The 20,434-nt window shown below is 42.7% G+C and overlaps 1 protein-coding gene across 1 annotated transcript; it reads right to left on the bottom strand.

The window, feature by feature from the left end:
• Positions 1-2,218: 2,218 nt before the first annotated feature.
• LOC147019470 (uncharacterized) lies at positions 2,219-20,122 on the bottom strand. Its single transcript, XM_085896649.1, has 5 exons — positions 19,851-20,122; positions 19,359-19,432; positions 19,014-19,256; positions 14,914-15,032; positions 2,219-2,353 (listed from the first exon to the last, which is right to left on the bottom strand). The coding sequence occupies exons 1-5, from the start codon at positions 20,120-20,122 to the stop codon at positions 2,219-2,221; spliced, it is 843 nt and encodes a 280-aa protein (XP_085752775.1).
• Between the last annotated feature and the right edge of the window lie 312 nt (positions 20,123-20,434).

The raw sequence follows: 20,434 nt of genomic DNA, 5'->3' as shown, positions 1-20,434 counted from the left end.
TCCCACACCAACGCCGGTGAATCTGCTAGTCTATAAATATATTTCGAAAAAAAAAGTAAAGATTCAAAAGAAGAAAAACAACCATTAATCAAAAAAAGATGTGGGGATGGTTTCACGTGATCCTTTCTTGTGACCATCCCCACCTTGGTTATGTTTTCACCCCTGTTTGTATGTCCGTCTGTCTGTCTGCGAGCAGGATATTTCAACAAGTTATAGACAGCTTTGGACGAAACTTGATGGACAGGTTGAGTGTGTAACAAGAATGAATCGATTCCATTTTGGTGAAGATTCGGATCCGTTTTCAAGAGGTTTAAATTTTTTTTAAGTGATTCTTCAACATTGAGAGATAGAGCCAAAATGATATATAGCACGATATCTCAAACAGTTATGGATGGATTCGGACGGAACTTGGTGGATGAGTTGGGCGTGCGACAAGACCTTAGATTTTGGTTCAGGTCCGGATGTGGATCCGGCCTATCAGGAAGATACAAAACATAAACTCTTGAAATTGACGGAGCTATATGCGCTCGACCGAGTTCCGTTGTCTCTCTGATTGCAGACGTCCTTCAAAGAAATCACCAATGTTCACAGGAGGAACTCTCACAAGTTTCAAAGTCCACTCACTGGCAGCCACGGATGGGGATATTGGTAAAACGTGCCCATCCATAGATCCAGAGAGACGTGCACTCCGATACTAGGACCTCAAAGTAAGCCCGGTAGAACAATCTCTGCAGTTGCTCGGCAAGTTTAAAGCGCCTCACTCAATAATTACACAATGGAGACAGTCACTATGCATGCCTGGTGTTGGCGCAGTGGTCAGGGCAGTGGCTTGGGATCCAAAAGGTCCTGAGTTCAAGCCCCGTTGAGCCACTGAATTAATACACCAGGGGGTTGACTCAGCCTGTCATCCTTCCGAGGTCGGCGAAATGAGTACCAGTATACTGGGCCGGTGTATACCCCGGTTAAAATAGGTGTACCATATCCCTGTGTCGTAAGAGGCGACCAGGGTTGCGTCAGGAAGGGCATCCGGCGTAAAACATGTGCCAAATCACTATGCGGATCATACGGATGATCCGCTGTGGCGACCCTGAACGGGAGCAGCCGAAAGAAGAAGAAGAGGAGACAGTCACTATGCCTGGTGTTGGCTTAATGGTTACAGTGATGGGCTTGGGATCTCAGGATCCAGAGTTCAAATCCCCCTTTGCTGTTGAATTAATACAAGATGGGGTTGACTCTGCCTGTCATCCTTCCGAAGTCAGCGAAATGAGTGCCAGCTTGCCGGTATCCTGTGCTGGAGTGGCGACCCGTCCAGGTCCCGATGCCCAGAGTATGGTCCCGATGGATGGATGGACAGTCACTCATCATGTCCATTAATTTCACACACTCATGCAAGCTGTGGAAAGTCCTCACAGTACTGTTAACGCAACTCACGGAGATTGCCCCTACCACTTCGACCACCATATAATAGTTTCACTTCTGTCGGTATGGCAGACGCTTTGACAGTTTATCTAGATTCAACCATATGGACAATCTTTATTTCCAGGCTCATGCAGCATGACATGATGGTGCCCACTTCCCTGATCATACCCTCTATGTCACAGACAATGCCAACTTTTAAATGATGTTTAACAATATATATTGTTTTGGTTTTCGGAGATCCTGGGTAGGCACAAAGCAACATATAAGGGAGCACTGGTGTCATCATATCTGCAGTATATTGTCGAGCAGAAAGGGGGAAATGCATTGTGTTTGTGTAGAAGATTCAATTATTTTGTGTAGAAGACGCCTTTGTGATTATTCTCTTTTCCATCTTCTCTATCTCTCTCTCTCTCTCTCTCTCTCTCTCTCTCTCTCTCTCTCTCTCTCTCTCTCTCTCTCTCTCTCTCTCTCTCTCTCTCTCTCTCTCTCTCTCTCTCTCTCTTTCTCTCTCTCTCTCTCTCTCTCTCTCTTTCTCACTCTCTCTCTCTCTCTCTGCCTCGCAATTTTTCCCTCCCCACATCTCCGCAATACATCCATACACGCTTTTCAACACACAACATCACAATGTAAAACCAATATTACAAAAGCCAATGGTACGAGTCAGTAAGTCACGAAAAAGCAGCATAAAGAACCGCGGATCTGCATAGTGGGGGGTGGGGAAACTCCACTAGCCCCAACTGCTGACGCCCCCTCCCTGATCAACGGCAGAGTTGCAGGATCTGGACTCAGACAATGAACATCACCAGGATACAGGACGGGCCAATGGGGGAGACAGTCCTCTTGCGGTTTCGAACAGTGCGAGACCTACCTCCAAGAGACTAAAGCAGCATTTTGGACTGCAGCTTGGAGGCTGCTCAGTCTCCAAGCCATGCCTCTACCAGGGGTCATATAACTCAGGAGATTAGAGGGCTGCACCCCTGGTGCACCTGGGAATTCCATGAGCAAGGACTGAACCTGCAAGGACGAACGAGCTGGTGAACGCAATGCAGTGGAGGGCTGGTGAGCAGACTGAGCAGTGGAGGGTTCCTGGACCCACTGGCCATGACACAGTGATTCATGCTGTCTGTCTCTTACTTTCCCGAAAACTAATTCATTCACTTTGAATGCACAGAGCATCAATGACAAGCACTCATCCTTTTCAGGCCTGGCTTACTGGCTCACATTTCAAGCCTTCCTCCAAGCACTATCACCTCTCCTGGCACTGTGCATTACATCCTCTACCCTCCTCTTCTTACTCTTTGGTGAGTGAGAGGCTGACCCTATGCCTCAAACTTTTCACTCCTTCTCTCTGGACCTCTTCCTTACCTCATTTTCCCAGAATGCGACAGGACAGGAAGGGTCACAGACATCCTCTCTTGTCGCAGTCACCGTGTGGCCCTTAATGGAGTTCTCTCATCCCTTCTTCCTGTGCAGGCTGGAGTTCCTCAAGGTCGCGTTCTGGGCCCTGTTCTTTTTCTGGTTTTCATCAATGATCTCTCCGACTCTCTGGAAAATCCTATATATCTCTTTGCTGATGACTCCACCTCTGCCATACCATCGGTCATCCCTCAGATCGGCAAGCAGCAGCTTCCTCGCTCTCTACAGATCTGGATAAAATCACAAACTGGTCCAACACGTGGAATATGTCTTTGAATCCGGACAAATGTCATACTCTCACTATGTCTCTCTGAAAGGATCATCTGGAAAAAACCCCCATCTACTTTTCTCAACAATCCTCTTGAAGAAGTCCTTTCATTCAAGCTTCTGGGTCTCACTATCTGCCATGATCATTCCTGGGAAAGTCACATTTCCAATCTCGCCTCCAAAGCCAGTCACTGACTGGGAATCCTCCATCGTGCAAAGTCCTTCCTTGGCACACATGACCTCCTGACCACACACAAAGATTTCATCCGCAGTCTGATGGAATACTGATCTCCCCTCTGGGCTGGTGCTCCTGCCTCTCACCTTTCTCGGCTTCACACTGTGGAAACCAAGGTGATTAGGGTCATTGATATCTCCCGCGATTAGTCTAACTCTTTGGGTCTCTCACTCTCTCACTGCAGGCGGGTCGGTGGTCTTTCTGTCTTCCACAATCTCTTCTCAGGCTTCACCACCCTCTGCTCTGTCTGAGATATGTCCTCTTCCCCCCCCCCCCCACATATTTCTGCAGGGCGTTTCATGTAAAATCACAAATCATTGCTCAACTTCATTCTTCTATTCCTCTTTTTTCTGCCTTTGGAATAAACTCGCACTCTCTTGAATCCCACTCTTCCCTCCAGGTCTTCAAAACAACTTTTCACCACCATCTCTTATCTTCCCCCATCCAAAACCACTATCTTTTCTACCCCCGTTAATCCACCCCAACCCCACCTCCTTCAAATTCCCTGCTTTCCTTCCTGAAAGTCCCAGTTGTGTAAGGATCTGAAAGTCCCTGTGGCGTCCATCTTGTTGACCCTGTGAACCCCCACCCCATCCCTCTCCCATCCACAGATCTCCTCATGTCTCTGTTCCACATTGTTTTGACCTTCCCTCTCCCGCCCCCCTCGTCTCCTGCTCCCAGTGTTGTACGTTCCGTGTGTTCATTCTTATATGAGCCTCGACAGTGTGCACACACACAAAAAAGTGCTTCAATATGGTGATTCTCAATTCGTTATCCTGTTCTGTGTAATTTTTTGCTCTGTGCTTGCACCATGAAATGAATTCCTTCTCCGTTTTGTCACACAATCATTTTCATCATTGAAATTTAGGTTTGGCATTTTTTTTGGTCACTACCTCCACCACCAAAGGTTGATGGAGGTTGTGCTTTCACATCTGTCTGTCTGTCTGTCTGTGAACAGGATATCTCAAAAGTTGTGGATGCATTATGACAAAACTTGGTCGATGAGTTGGGTTTGTGACAACAAGCCGATTAGGTTTTTGGTTAAGGTCCGACCTATCAGTGGGATACAAAAGGTAACCCGTTCAGCCTGGCGGAGATATTCGCTCTCCCGAACGACGTTCGAGTTCCCTCTGTTCTCGTTATGATGATGGAGAAAAAATACACACATTCTTTCTTTTGTAACTTTTCAGAAAGAATGTGCGAATCAAATATGTCGTCAAATCATGGAAAGAAAAAAAAAAAAGAAAAAAAATTGTGGACCAAGGTTGTCAATTAAATTTGCTCTGATTTCTTTGTAAGTTTTCTTTCATGACAGCGAACACGTGTAATATAATCCTTGTTATCACTTGAAGGCCGTGGGAGAGAAATGTTTAATACCGCTTCGAAGCAGGGAGGCCACAATGCCGAACGAGTGTCTCCAGGGACTTTGTGGAGTGATGGAGTAACATGAGACCGATTCTGTGATTGTTTGCAACCCAGCCAAAATATGTAGCTTAACAATGCCTGCTGGACGAGGCCAAAGTTGCGATTGTCACCGGTTGCCTGGCAACGTGTGAAATCAAGCAAAGCGTATCGAGGTGATCACAAAATATTTTGCAGCAATTTTCGTCGATGTCATAAAGGAGCTGTCTGTCGTTCAAGGTCATTACACTGGGGCTCGAGTTATGGGTTCTGGTCAACTTGCATAAGACGTTGGCGGGAAAGATTCCACCAACGGCAGAGCATGTTTTGACCGTTATGAGTTATCCCCCAGATGGATGGAGACTGTGACTGTTGTGTCGTTTTTGCTGCAGGTTGTTCTGAAGATCATACCTGTGTCACAGTAATTTCGATTTTTCCAAAAAGTTACAGATCATAATGTCAAAACCTTCGAAAATAACCTCACTCGGACTTCTTTCGTCAACGATTTATGATCGAAGGAACAGCAATGTACATTTGAACTTGCAATATATCCCACAAAATCATTCTATAACTCGAGCAAAGTTGATGGCACACCGTTTCAAATCCCCATGCTTTCCCTAAAGCAAAGATGGAAAAAAAGGTTTCACCAGGAATGACACTGTCAAATTTAGGGAAAACTAGAAGGGAACTCTTTTATATTGTGACGTCACCAGATATGCCTCCGCCAACATTATTACATCATGAAACATACTTGTTCCAAGTTTGATTTAAATCCATGAACCCAGATTCAAAAATATTATATAATTCTGGCTGCCAAGATTTTTTTTTCTTCAAGATTTTCATTCAATCCAATATGGCTGCCAGACCACGTGACCTATTAATTATTCACGAACACCCTGGTATCCCCAAGGCTTGTGCAACATGTGGGTGAAGTTTACCCTCGATCTGTCAAACCTTTCTGGAGAAGAGGATTTTTAAAGGTTTATTCTTTAAACAATCATAGCTGTCAAACCATGTGACCAATGACGTCATAAATGGAGAACCTTTTGTTCCTCGTGGAATGGTGATCATAAAGCCTGGTGTTGGTTTAGTGGTTTGGGTGGCTGACTTGGGATCGTCGGGTCCTGAGTATAAGTCCCGTTGGCTGCTGAATTAATACCAGGTGGGGTTGACTCAGACTGTCATCCTTCTGAGGTCGGAAAAATGAGCACCAGTGTCCTGGTAGTAGGGGCACTGCATCAGTGGCATAGCCATGTCCCTAATCTCACTCTCCCACCACAAGCAGGCCAGTGGTCTATCTGTCTTCTACCGTCTCCTCTCTGTCTAAGATATAGACCCCTCCATGTTTCCACAGGGTGCTCAAGGTCTGCCAGCAACCTCCTTCTGGTAAAACTACCAAAATCAAGAATCACTTCTCACCTTCACTTTTTCATTCCACTTTTTCCCCACCTTTGGAATAAACTCCCACACTCTCTTGAATCCAACTCTTCCCTCCAGTTCTTCAAAAACAGCTGTTCACCACCATCTCTTATCTTCCCCCATCCAAAACCACGATCTTTTCTACCCCCACTAATCCACCCCAAACCCACCTCCTTCAAATTCCCTGCTTTCCTTCCTGAAAGTCCCTGTAGTGTCCATCTTGTATTCCCCGTGTTCCCCGCCCCATTCCGCTCCCTTCCACAGATCTCATGTCACTGTTCCCCACTGTTTTTCCTTCCCTCTCCCACCCCTCTTGTCTCCTGCTCCCCTTGTTGTGCGTTCTGTGTTTTAGCTCTCATACGATCCTCGATATTGCATATCAAAAAGAAAAAAGAAAAAAAAAAGTATCGCATGTTTGGTGAAAAAGACACAAAAAGTGTAACCTCATCTGGTTTGTTGCCTTTCAATTCTGTAATATTCTTCAAAGGAGGACAGAAGTATTGCATTATGGTTAAATGAAAGTTTGTTGGAAACTTCTCCAAGTTATCACTTTAGAATCAAAATACCATAAAACATACCATGGGATGGACAGGTGGGGTCCCCTTTCTGGTTGGGAAAGGGACAGGGTTGGGACAGGACTGGTGCCCCCCCCCCAAAAAAAATAAATAACGTTCGGCACAGAATGACAATCCTCACAATATTGTCCGTATATGAACCCACAGATGCTATCCTGCCAGAATCACAGTCCAGACATGCGTTTGACAGGAACCATCTCCTGGCAAGGTACCAGGAATTGTAAATGCAGTATACCCCCCTTGTGAGGAGGCTTAAAGTTTGATGTGACAGAAGCTGATATCAAAAATGGAATCTCAATGTGCCAATAGTATACAAATCCATCATGGTTTATTCAAACGACGTGACATAGGAAGAAGCATATCACTTCGGCTGCAAGATATCATAAGTTTAGGGTGTCTCAATAAAAATGTATTCAGTCTTTATACATCGAAAACGATATGATCTTGTCGATTATAAATCAAAACCAAAACTGGTTGTTACCCATAAGACGGTGCAGTTCTGCGCTGCCTTATGGGGGAACAGCTGACTTAGGATGTGCACTCTACTTCTTTCCTGTGCAGCGCAAGGATAACATCAATGGCTGAGAACGTGGCTGTGCCACTAATGCGATATCATCGATGTGTTCGGGCAGAAATTTGGAATTGGGTCAGATTGCAGGCGATAGCGCATCTACTCTTCGCGAAGGACTCCATGGAATCTGTAACATCCACCAACTCATTACAGCGGACAGGACGCCAAGTTTAACATCCATGCGAGGGATGGCACACACATTGATGAATTACCCTACCTTTGAAACATTGGAATGACGGTTTATCATTCGGCCGAGATTCCAACCCAGGCTTGCCATCTTGAGGCGAGTAGTGCGTACCTCTCGGCCATCCTGCCATTCTCAAATGGACAATCATTCTATCACACGCTAACTCCATTTGTTAGGTATGAGTAACACTCAATATTGCCCCTCTCTGCCATTTAGTCAATACCCATTTAGCCGTCTCTGTTGGGTTCATAAATGTCTCACCTCAAATGAGCAATTTTTTGGAGTGTGTATTCGGAGATACGGGAATTCAATGCAAAGTGATGATGTGGATCGTGACAGGTGGTACATGTTTACCTGGTAGACAATGGCGGCCCACTCAGAGGAACGATCATTAGCGATTATCAAAAAAATAAAATCAAAAAAAAAAATATATATATATATATATATATATATATATATATATATATATATATATATATATATATATATATATATATATATATATATATGAAAAAGCAAGGACCCACCCACATTTCTCACCTGTAAATTGAGGGAATAACCAATTAGCTCTCACCTAATCAATTAACCCAGAAAGCTAGGATTATAAAACTAAATTGACTGCTCCCATGCTCTTCTTGCCGAAGTAGCTGCACACAGCAACCAAGAAAGCCTACACAAGGTAAGCCCTTTGCTATTTCAAACACTTCCGAGAGTTCCTCCAACAACTGTTAAAACATTCACACATCATACACACATGAGAAAACCAATGACACACACCCCTCATCTGCCGGACTGGTTTCATCACTGATTGGCGAATCATCAGCGACTATTATAAAAATGTATTTTGTTGGAAAAAAAAGTATTTCTTTAATTCCAGAACGGTACTCAGGAGAGAAGAGCACACACCTCTGCCAGGCTAAACAGTTTGCGTTTTGTATCGCACTTGATCGGCCGGATCTGCATCCGCACCTGAACCAAAATCGAATCGGTTTGGTCTTGTCACCAACCCAACTCATCCACAACGTTTTATCATAACCCGTCCACAACGTTTTGAGATATAATTTTTGGCCCTGTCTGTCTCTGAATGGTGAAGAATCACTTTAAAATTATCCGATTCGTCTTTGTCACACACCCAAATAGTCCATCAAGTTTTGTCCAAATCCGGTCATAACTTTTTGAGATATCTTCCTGATCGACAAGCAGATAGACAAGGGAGAAAAGGTAACCTCCATCCACCTTTGTTTTGTTGTTTTTTGGTGAAAAAGACACAAAAGTATGATAACCTTTGGTGGTGGAGGTAAGAATTTGTGTGCTCCCCCCACCCTAAACCCTGGGTGCTATGAATATTTTATTACATTAAACCTCTCTTGTGCACCCTGAGTACAACAACCAGTTTTCAATTCATTCGGTCCAGCGGTTTAGGAATTCATTTGTCAAACAAACAAAGAAACAGAAACTTCTCGAGTATGACGATGATCTCGAACACCTAACGAGCACGTAGGTTTCTACGCATCAAAATATCTACGGCACAATAATAGGCAGTGCATCAGCTATGACAAAGTACAAAGTAATGAGAGTTATTAGGCAAATGAACAGATCAACAAAAAATACAAATAATTCTATAAACATGATCCATGGTCGTGGAACTGGAGTGAGAACGGTGCCCGGGGTAACGATTTTAACCGGGCAACACAATCCTTACAAGGAACTCGCCATGATATATTCCATATGGTGTTCTGTCAAGCAAAAGCTGATGGTAGTGCTGGGCATTTTGGTGGAATACCACATGCCAGACAATACATTAAATGTAGAGTTCTGAGCCAAAGAGCAGTGCAATCAAAGATGTACTCTAATGTCCAAATCTAGGTGGACTGCAGCCTGGACATCAATACTTGCTTGGCTCAATGAACGTGGCCTGGTTTGCCTCCTGTACGGATGAACGCAAGCAATAATAATAACTGGATAAAGCCGATCTTCATAATGGTGCCTCGAAAGTTCTTGATTGCAAACATTGAAAGTCACTGTTTGGAGACATCTCACCGACTTCTGTGGGCTCTTGTCCTGTGCCAGCTGCAGGTTTAAATACGGCGTACACGATGATGAAGAATTTTTATGCAATGTTTACATCTCTTTGATAACATTGGACAGAAGTCAACTAGAATGAAAACATCTACTATGAGGCTCAGATGATCAAGCAGCGCAAGCATGAAGAGTTCGTCGATAGCCATCTGGAAATGGGTGCCGAAGGACATCAATGACTATGATTTATTGATCAAGAGGTTCAGTCTGCCAAAACAAAAACAACTGAACAATTATCTGCTCTCAACCCAAAGTATGAATTTTAAAAGGTCGTTATACAGGCGAAAATTTCACGCACAACAAGTTAATTGCTAGAAATGGAACGACACCTCGATCCACTATTGGGCTGAGCTCAACTATGGGCGCATGGGGTAACATGGTACCAATGAAAAATTTCAACCTCACAGTTTGTGTGAATTGTCAAAATAAGGGATTGACACAAAACAATAGTTTAGCCAAAACATTTATAGAAATCACATATATGAATCTACGACAACAACTACTACTACTAATCTGCATGACCGGCTAAGAGACATAGGGGTTGACCCTTTTGCACATATTTCCCTGAGGACAGGAGGACACTAGATAAGGGGAAGGAATTTATCATTTGTTCATGGTACAGCAATAGCTCACCCACTCTTCATGAAGATCACCATGGGATATTATTTAACATCCAACAACTAATGCCAGCAGACAAGACACCGATTTAACGTCCATTCGAGAAACGACACACACATTGAATGAACAGTACTGCGAATCACCGGGATGACATTTTAATAGCTGGGTTGGGATTCGAACCCAGGGGAGGCAGCTTCGAGGCAAGTGTGCGTACCTCTCTCGTCTAGGACATCCTGCCAGCCCCAAACATGGCCCCGCATATCTGTATCACCTGATCATATTACATGGCCTTGAAGCCAAGTTGCCTAATCAATACAATGTCAAATGCGTCACGGCAGGTAAAGCTGGTCAAAGTGATATGGGCTGTGAAATCAATGCAAATACATCAAGGATGACCAATGTAATGTGGATTGCAACGTTCTTCTTTCTTGTTGTTGGACAGAAGCATGAAAGCTGTAATATAAAGCTAACAAAATCATTTAACCTGCTGTCGTTTGCATTTGTGGGCAAAAAGGTAAAGTGTAAAAATACATATTTCTTCTTGCTAAATAACTACCATGGGATTCAAAGGTTGTGCAGATTTAATAGGCTTCCTTGCAATAATGGTAAATCATTCCTTTCCAAACTATACCCGGATTTCATAAAACATTTACGAGGTAGGTTTTACTAAAACCGAGCATTTGCTTGCAACTAATAATTCGCGGTCAGCTGAACGAGGGAAAGTGGAATTGCATGTCGGTCTTTTGCATGAAATGCATTTTTAGCTTGCCTGTTCGAAGAACAGAAAGCTATAGCGATACCCCCGGCGTGAGCGTCAGCGTAAGCGTGACAATGTTAAAGTTTTTGGTGCAAGTTATTTCCTTTCTAATGTTTTTATCTACCACACTATTTTTTACTGATTACAATATACAAATACATATATTGCTTTAAAATTATTTGGATCAGGCTTCACTGCAATGCTTTATAAAAAATATTATTAGACGAGTCGAGCGTGAGCGTGAGCGTGAAAATGTTAAAGTTTTTGGTGCAAGTTATTTCCTTTCTAATGTTTTTATCTACCACACTATTTTTTACTGATTACAATATACAAATACATATATTGCTTTAAAATTATTTGGATCAGACTTCACTGCAATGATTTATAAAAAAAAATTATTGGACTAGTCTAGCATCAGCGTAAGCGTGAAAATGTTAAAGTTTTTGGTGCAAGTTATTTCCTTTCTAATGTTTTTATCTACCACACTATTTTTTTTACTGATTACAATATACAAATACATATATTGCTTTAAAATTATTTGGATCAGACTTCACTGCAATGCTTTATAAAAAACATTATTAGACGAGTCTAGCGTGAGCGTGAGCATGAAAATGTTAAAGTTTTTGGTGCAAGTTATTTCCTTTCTAATGTTTTTATCTACCACACTATTTTTTTACTGATTACAATATACAAATACATATATTGCTTTAAAATTATTTGGATCAGGCTTCACTGCAATGCTTTATAAAAAATATTATTAGACGAGTCGAGCGTGAGCGTGAGCGTGAAAATGTTAAAGTTTTTGGTGCAAGTTATTTCCTTTCTAATGTTTTTATCTACCACACTATTTTTTACTGATTACAATATACAAATACATATATTGCTTTAAAATTATTTGGATCAGACTTCACTGCAATGATTTATAAAAAAAGATTATTGGACTAGTCTAGCATCAGCGTAAGCGTGAAAATGTTAAAGTTTTTGGTGCAAGTTATTTCCTTTCTAATGTTTTTATCTACCACACTATTTTTTTTACTGATTACAATATACAAATACATATATTGCTTTAAAATTATTTGGATCAGACTTCACTGCAATGCTTTATAAAAAATATTATTAGACGAGTCTAGTGTGAGCGTGAGCGTGAAAATGTTGAAGTTTTTGGTGCAAGTTATTTCCTTTCTAATGTTTTTATCTACCACACTATTTTTTTACTGATTACAATATACAAATACATATATTGCTTTAAAATTATTTGGATCAGACTTCACTGCAATGCTTTATAAAAAATATTATTAGACTAGTCTCGCGTCAGCGTAAGCGTGAAAATGTAAACCTTTTTGGTGCAAGTTATTTCCTTTCTAATGTTTTTATCAACCACACTATTTTTTACTGATTACAATATACAAATACATATATTGCTTTAAAATTATTTGGATCAGACTTCACTGCAATGCTTTATAAAAAAATATTATTAGACTAGTCTAGCGTCAGCGTAAGCGTGAAAATGTAAACCTTTTCGGTGCAAGTTATTTCCTTTCTAATGTTTTTATCTACCACACTATTTTTTACTGATTACAATATGCAAATGCATATATTGCTTTAAAATTATTTGGATCAGACTTCACTGCAATGCGTTATAAAAAAAAATATTATTAGACCAGTCATTTTAAAACGAAAAACGATAAATGTATAAACAGGCGAGCATTGGGTGGCCTTGACACCACTCTGGTTATTTGGGTGATCGGACAGGTCGACACAAGGCCCTTCAGTGAAACGAGACAATCCTCATGGCTTTGAAATGAACCCGAATATTTTTTCACACAAACTTCATGCAGGACTCCTTGGGCATTTTTTGAAATACTAGCAAGTTCCTCGCACAGAATTCTAAACGAGGTAGTGATGGAGAAGACAAAATGACAAATGGTGTCTTCTGTCATCGAGCCGGCAAGCTGGGAGCAACAATTCACATTTATTGCCACATCTGATGCGATGTAAATACTCTCATGGCGGTGAGATGCTTGCATGTGAAACTGTTTCTTCAATATATGTAGCTTCTTGATGCCTGGGGTCCGCAATCGATACTTGGATTGGTGTCAAAGCCGGTGAACAATCACAAATTAATTGTCGGATGCCATTTGACATGAACAAACACGAACACGATGCAGCAATAAAGAGCTGGTTTCTCCCCACCTCTACGATTTGGATAAACCATTAATACAACTTGAAAAACAACGATGAGTTGTATCTGTTTATGGGGATTTTTTTTTTTTTTGGTGATAGATATAGATCGGATATTTATGGTTCTCAGACGGAGGCATTGCCATAAGTGTTTAGTCCTGGTGTCTGTGGTGTCCTGCTTTTTGGGAAAAAATTGCGTTTGTTTTCATTATGAGGCAGAATTTCAAGTGCTACCAATTGGCTAATATTACAAGTTGGCTCCACCTGGAACCACCAGCAATCTCCAATCAAAGCCCTCATTCTGAACTGTATCAGCTAATGCAGCTGTCACTAGAGACACTGTCTCCTGCTCTCTTCACCCAAACCAATGATGTCCATCCATCCATCAGGACCGTACTCTGTACAGAGCGTTGATGCTGCCAAAACAGTCTCCTGGGCTATTGTGCACAATCCTGGATGGGTCACCACTCCAACACAGGATACTCGAATGACTCAATCATCCCAGCAAGTTGGTACTCATTTTGCCGACTTCAGAAGGATGACAGGTTGAATCAACCCCACCTGGTATTAATTCAACAGCCAAGAAGAATTTGAACTCAGGACCCTAGGATCCCAAGCCCACCACCGTAACCATTAAACCAACACCAGGCATAATCCTGTCGACAGATCAAAAGATTTGTCCTGTCCATGGTCTTTACGTTCTCTCTTTTCAATTTTCAGATAGCTCGCAGAACTAACAAAGCGGTTCTGTGGCTTCACTTGAGGATTGCTTCATCCCTTTTTGCCAAGTAAGTGACCTTCTCACTAACTTGTATACACACACACCATGTCTAACAACATACAACTTCAAACGGGAATAATCACAGAAATTATATACCACCACCTGACACAACAAGGAGGCCGAGAGGCAGAACAGAAGGTATGTAAAAGAGGTTGCTATGGAACAATCGACTACCTACTCCGAAACAAGGCCACACTCGAAAACTGTAAAACAATAACTAGAAAAAGAGCAATCATAGATTGCAGACCCTTGCCAGGATTTCTTTTGAGTGGTGTGTTTTATAGGTTTTCGGGTAAAGCCAATATGGCTGCTAAACCATGTGACCTATGATATCATATGTGTGAACCTTTTGTTCCCTATGGACAAGGCCGTTAAATGTGTTAAGTTTCCCCTCCATCTGTTCAGCCACTTCAGAGAAGATTTTTGAAGGTTTCTTTTTTTTAAACATGGCCGCCGAATCACGTGGCCGATGACGTCATGATTTTAGTTTTTGTGGACCATTTATCCCTAGATGACCATCAAAAATTTTCATACTGACCATATGTAGCATTCCACATATGCATTTATGACGTCATAATGAGGGCACCTATGACATCATAAAAAAAATCACACTCATTCCCCATGAGTATTTGCTGTGTGCGAAGCTTCAATTTTTTCCTTGGGGTTGTTTGAGAGATACAGAGGTCCAAAATCTTTCTGTTTTCCAATATGACTGCCACAGCACATGACATATGAGGTCATAATTATCATTGAAATATTCGACATGAGAAGTCACACCAATGGTGAAAATTTGGTCTCAATCCAACAAGCGATTGCGGAGAAAAACATGAAAGTTCTGTGCGAAAAAACAAACAGACAAACATATGGACCCAAATGCAATGCCCTCTCTTTTGGCAAGGGGAGCAATCAAATTGTCCACAGTGTAGATAAACTACAAATAATAAGCTTTTGATAGTGTCCTACATGCACGGATGATAAAATGCATGCAGGTATACAAGATCACCTACAAATAACCAAATGCTACATATGTCTATACTGATATATTTTGCATTATCTTCCACACCATCCCCATCATCCTCATGTGGGCCTGTGAGGGACTCTGGAACTGAACTTCCTGGATACCAGTCTGGTTCAAAGCAGTTTGGAGACAACTTCCATCCATAGTCTGTCGGACTCGCCCCACCAGTTGGATCTGTCTGATCAGCTCTCTTCCAGATTCTTGCCACATAGTGCGCCCTTTTCATATGATTACCAAGTGTCTTGGCGCATGGGGGAAGAGAGGCACAGTTTATCTTCTTTATTCTGACAAGGGACTCCTTTTCGTCACCACCACCCATTCGCATGGACGCCTTGTATCTGGCTTCATTAATGTCAGAGGTTTTGAAGCCATACAGCACTCAGACAAAGGATGTAACAGCTTGGACGTCTACCTCCTCAGCTGTTGGAGATCGGAATGCCATCACATGAGCTGCATCCGACTCCATCAGCTGGAAGGGCTTCATTTTGCCCTTTCTGTAGAAACACGATGTGAAATCACAACCAGTCGAGGCATGAAGGCCGATTAGTGCTTCAGTGATACCAGTCTGTTTCTTCTCAAGAATGTCAGCTTGTTTAGTGACATCAATGTACCTTCGCTGGTTGCCAGATCCATAGTCCATGATGATGTTGATCCCTTCCGACCTTCCAGAAAGCCCAAGCAGAATGATGAAGACGTCCGTATCAGTGGACCTTACTAGAATGTTACCAGTGGAAATGTTATTTGCGTGAAAGGCAATGAGTGCATCAACTTCTTCATGCCGACATTGGAGGTGATTCGGTTCCTCTATTTGCAGCACATCATCCTCGTTGTTCTTCATCCCCAGGTCGAAAAACCAGTTAAAACCAGTACACATTTTCAACTGGTCTCTATTGGTTCTAATTGGTCTTTAACTGGTCTCTATTGGTTTCAACTGGTACCAGTTAAATTCAATCAGAATTCCAATTTCCCAGTTGAAAAAACCAGTAGCTCATATTTGTACCAGTTAAAGTCTTACTGGTTCCAGTTGATACCAGTTGCAATGTACTGGTCCCAGTTGATACCAGTTGCAACCCAGGTCGAAAAACCAGTTAAAACCAGTACACATTTTCAACTGGTCTCTATTGGTTCTAATTGGTCTTTAACTGGTCTCTATTGGTTTCAACTGGTACCAGTTAAATTCAGTCAGAATTCCAATTTCCCAGTTGAAAAAACCAGTAGCTCATATTTGTACCAGTTAAAGTCTTTCTGGTTCCAGTTGATACCAGTTGCAATGTACTGGTCCCAGTTGATACCAGTTGCAACCCAGGTCGAAAAACCAGTTAAAACCAGTACACATTTTCAACTGGTCTCTATTGGTTCTAATTGGTCTTTAACTGGTCTCTATTGGTTTCAACTGGTACCAGTTAAATTCAGTCAGAATTCCAATTTCCCAGTTGAAAAAACCAGTAGCTCATATTTGTACCAGTTAAAGTCATACTGGTTCCAGTTGATACCAGTTGCAATGTACTGGTCCCAGTTGATACCAGTTGCAATGTACTGGTCTCCCAGTTGATACCAGTTAGTTAAATACAATTGTATTTCAACTGGTAATATATCACTCTATTCCAATTTCCATATTAAAACCAGTAAGAAACCAACTGGCTTTACTGGTACCAGTTGGCTACTGGTTTTCAACTGATACCAGTTGACCAGTAAGCTACTGGTCTTTACTGTTTTTTTGACCTGGGAATGTACTGGTCTCCCAGTTGATACCAGTTACAATGTACTGGTCCCAGTTGATACCAGTTAGTTAAATACAATTGTATTTCAACTGGTAATATATCACTATTCCAATTTCCATATTAAAACCAGTAAGAAACGAACTGGCTTTACTGGTACCAGTTGGCTACTGGTTTTCAACTGGTACCAGTTGACCAGTAAGCTACTGGTCAACTGGTACCAGTTGACCAGTAAGCTACTGGTCTATACTGGTTTTTTGACCTGGGTCTCCATACACACACCACCATGTGAAACATACAGTGTTTTTCTTCCGAGAATTGAACCATATTGGAGCTTCTTCCATTCCTCCATTACAAACCGGGCAAACTCTTCCTCGAATGATCCACTTTTGAGTAACTCTGTGCCACTCTGTCGCTGAGCCTGGTCAGGTCCAGTAACGATGAATGATTGAGGAGTAGTTGAACGACGCAGGTTTCGCTCGGTATCTTTGATTGATGGTGACTGGTACTTGTCGAGCACTAAATGGATTTGCTCCCCACGATACGAACATACTTTTGCCAAAAGATCCTTTGCCATGGTTACATATGTGGACTTGCTGTGCTGCAGTACGGTTCCATGGAGGATAATACCGCCATCAATCACTGCGGCTGTTATTGGGGGAAGACTGTTGTCATCGAGAAACACTTCCTGTCTGCTTTCAAGTCTCTTTGTGAGAGATGCCTTGTCTGTCTTCAGGGGAGTTCCATCGCTATGGGCAAGAGAAAGTGGTACTTCAGTAACCAGGTAGCTAAGAATGTGATGCAGATCAAGTGCATCGTTTGTCTCGGCAGGAACAGCTAAGATTCGTCCAAAGACATCCCTGACTCCCTCTGCCGCATTCGCTCTTCGTGCTGCGGTCTTAGATTGCTTCATATTCTCTGCAGCAAAGTTCAACATTTTGATCCTTGCCACGGGCTTCAGAAACCGTGAACCATCGACTACACACCCATCCTCGAACTGAAGTCGAAGTTTCCCCCCCCCCCCCGTTACAGTGTTCCAAGTAGGAATGTTTTGGTCTCCTCCTTCGCTGCTCTCCCTGATGACACATTGATGAGATCAGCAGGAGAATAAGTGCTGAATGGGTTACACGTGTTGTCCAAGGTGTTGGAGATGGCATTCATGTCAGCAGTGTCACGTTCGCTTCTCCATTTGCTCAGCTGATTAGCTGGTTCCTCCCCTGGTTGGAGACTGACCAGTTCACAGAGTTTTGTAAGGGCCATGCTACGTTGCGTAAGAGTGATGGACCACCTCCTGAAGGCACTATGAGAATTTGTGAAAGCCGTAATGCCTCCAATGGGAGAAGCAGCATCCCTGTTGACAGTCTGCTCCAATGTCAGATCATCTGGACACCTGGCGTAAGATTTCTTTGTACACCGAATTGACATGGCATCAGCTTCCAGAATCTCTCGAGCCTTGGGGTCCATTTTAATGAGTTTTTGGAGAAAGTGGGAACCCCATCTAGCATAATTTGGCCGGTTCAAAGCAAAGAAGACTTCGATCACACTTGGCAGGATATGGATGTATCCATCTACATCATTGGTCCGTACGGCCCGTTGCAGCTGTCGATACACTCTATTGATGAAATATACATAGGTAGCCCAGTATGATGCTGTTCCTCCATATTTTCCATTGATGGCGTCATGGAAAAAGACCTCGTATCTCTTCATGAGATCCTCGAATGCGGCATTCTCGGTGACACGTCGACAGTTCTCGACAGTGCTATCGCTATCAGACATCAATTCATGTGCAAGGGATCCCTCCAGGTGTTCCATTATTTCCATGTACTTAGAGAACAGTGCTCGTTCCATCACAGCAGCAAGAATTTAGTGGATCCTGGTACATCTGTTATAAAACTTTCCCTTCATGAAGCCAGCAAGCGAGCCCTCAGCCAAGACACCAGCTTCAGTGAGCAGATATTCAACCCCAGAATCAGCCAGGAAGGTTCCCAGGGCTCCAAAGAAGGCCAGCTCAAGATTGAAATTTCCAAGCAATATGATGACTCCATCAAAAGTTGGAGTTTGCAACGCTTGGATGGAGTACGCCTTCAGTACAACAGCAAGGTCATATGTGATGACAGCGTATCCCTGGTTTGTCTCTTCTTCAACATTGACCGAGCGCCTCATGGTTTCCCGCACTACATCGTTTCTTGTTGGGGGATGTGAGATTGGGTCCATATATATGATCGCGGTTGGGGGCAGTACAGGTCGTCTGTGACAAATTGGGTGAAGAAGCCAGTGAAGAGTGGTAACTTCTGGGTGAAAGACTGAAGGAGCCACACGACGTCAAGTTTCTCTTGATGGATCCTTTTTTTCTCCATTTCGATCAACTCACTGGATGGGGTCAGCTTGAACTGGGCATGCTTCAGAGATGCAAGGAATGGCGGAATCACCTTCTCGGTCCCATCAAAGCGTCTTCTCTTCCATCCGGTCAGTGTCATCGCTGCATTATTATCTGATGGGTCTGGTAGTGGTTCAGATGGAAGTTGATTTTGGTAGCATATCCCTCCTGTTGAATGCAGAGTATTCTTGCCATCTGGTGTCTCCGTGTTAACATCATAGTTATCCCAGGATAATGCTGAAAAATACAAAAAGGTAATAACGCAACATTTTCACCACAAACGTGTATTTGTATTATTATTACTATTATTATTATTGTCATTATTATTATTATTATTACCTGTTCCTAATCCATCGCGCAGATGGAGACCGGCAGGAGTTTCCTGTTCCAAGTCAGAGCAGGTGTCAGCCATTCCAGTCTCGAGCCGCTTCACTTCATCGTAGCTGATACAATGACCAAAGCGGTTCAGGGTGGTCAGCACTGTTTTCGATCCTGTCGGTGTTCCCAACCCGAGCCCAAGGGCTTGATGCTTCCAAGGCCTAACTCTTCCTCTGGTACAGTTGAACATGACATCCGATGCACCAGCTAATGCTGTTCTCTCGATCACATCCCTATTGGAGTTATTTACACCAATTTCTGATTGCAACCCGCCGATGAGAGTACGGAAGAACAGGAGAGTCAGATCGGGGGTACTTGGGGAATTTTCTTTCAGGGTGTGAACTGAAGTGGGGGATGGGGTCTTTGGGGGATTGCAAGAATTTCTGTCCGCAATGCCATGGCAGCACACCTGATTTCTTTATATCAATCTTTTCATTGGAATCGGTGAGCATAGCAAATGCATCAGCAGACATCAGTGATGAGTGGAATACAAGGTTTCCAGGTTTGTTTGCTCGTTTGTCAACGAGGATTTCCAGGAATTGTTCCTTTATCTTCGATATCAGACTTTGTGTAGTGTACCTATCAATGTCATCCTGTGTTCCTCCAAGAGCAAGAAACTCTTCTTTGTACAAATTGAAAATTGCTAATGCCAACATGGGAGTTTTGTATTTGATGACTTCATTTTCGAGGAACATCGACAACTGTTTAAAGGCTTCAATGTGCATCTTCCGATTCGACGTTTGCTCTTCATCCGTCACATCCAGTCTTACATCGTCACGACGACAAGTCTTATGGTATTTGGCTTCCTTTGCAATAAGATCTTCCCCGAGTCCAATGATCCAGGTTTTTTATTAGCAGCAAGAAGGATTGCCTTGCTCCCGTCTGTGGTCAAACATTGGCTGAGGGGTTAATTTTCCCTGCAACTTCCTCTTCTGTCCACAAAAAAGACATTCCTGTACAAGGATGCCTCTCGTGCTCGTAGAAGGATGATCGGAACTTGAACGAGTGGTCTCCTGAGGTGGTTCAGATGGTTCTGT

Source organism: Eptatretus burgeri, chromosome 9, assembly GCF_056783735.1.
Source record: "Eptatretus burgeri isolate ZD-2024b chromosome 9, Ebu_testis_v1, whole genome shotgun sequence".
Lineage (NCBI taxonomy): Eukaryota > Metazoa > Chordata > Myxini > Myxiniformes > Myxinidae > Eptatretus > Eptatretus burgeri.
The sequence above is the reverse complement of the archived record's forward strand: the minus strand, read 5'-3'. Positions and strand labels throughout refer to the sequence as shown.

What these genes read in the sequence shown, in the direction of transcription:
- LOC147019470 (XM_085896649.1), bottom strand. Translation starts at nt 20,122, where the DNA reads ATGCACATTGAAGCCTTTAAACAGTTGTCGATGTTCCTCGAAAATGAA. An exon ending in ATGTCTGCTGATGCATTTGC is followed by an intron (nt 19,433 to 19,850) that starts TATGCTCACCGA and finishes GCTCGAGACTGG; the next exon opens with AATGGCTGACACCTGCTCTG. An exon ending in TATGTAGCATTTGGTTATTT is followed by an intron (nt 2,354 to 14,913) that starts GTAGGTGATCTT and finishes GACCCCTGGTAG; the next exon opens with AGGCATGGCTTGGAGACTGA.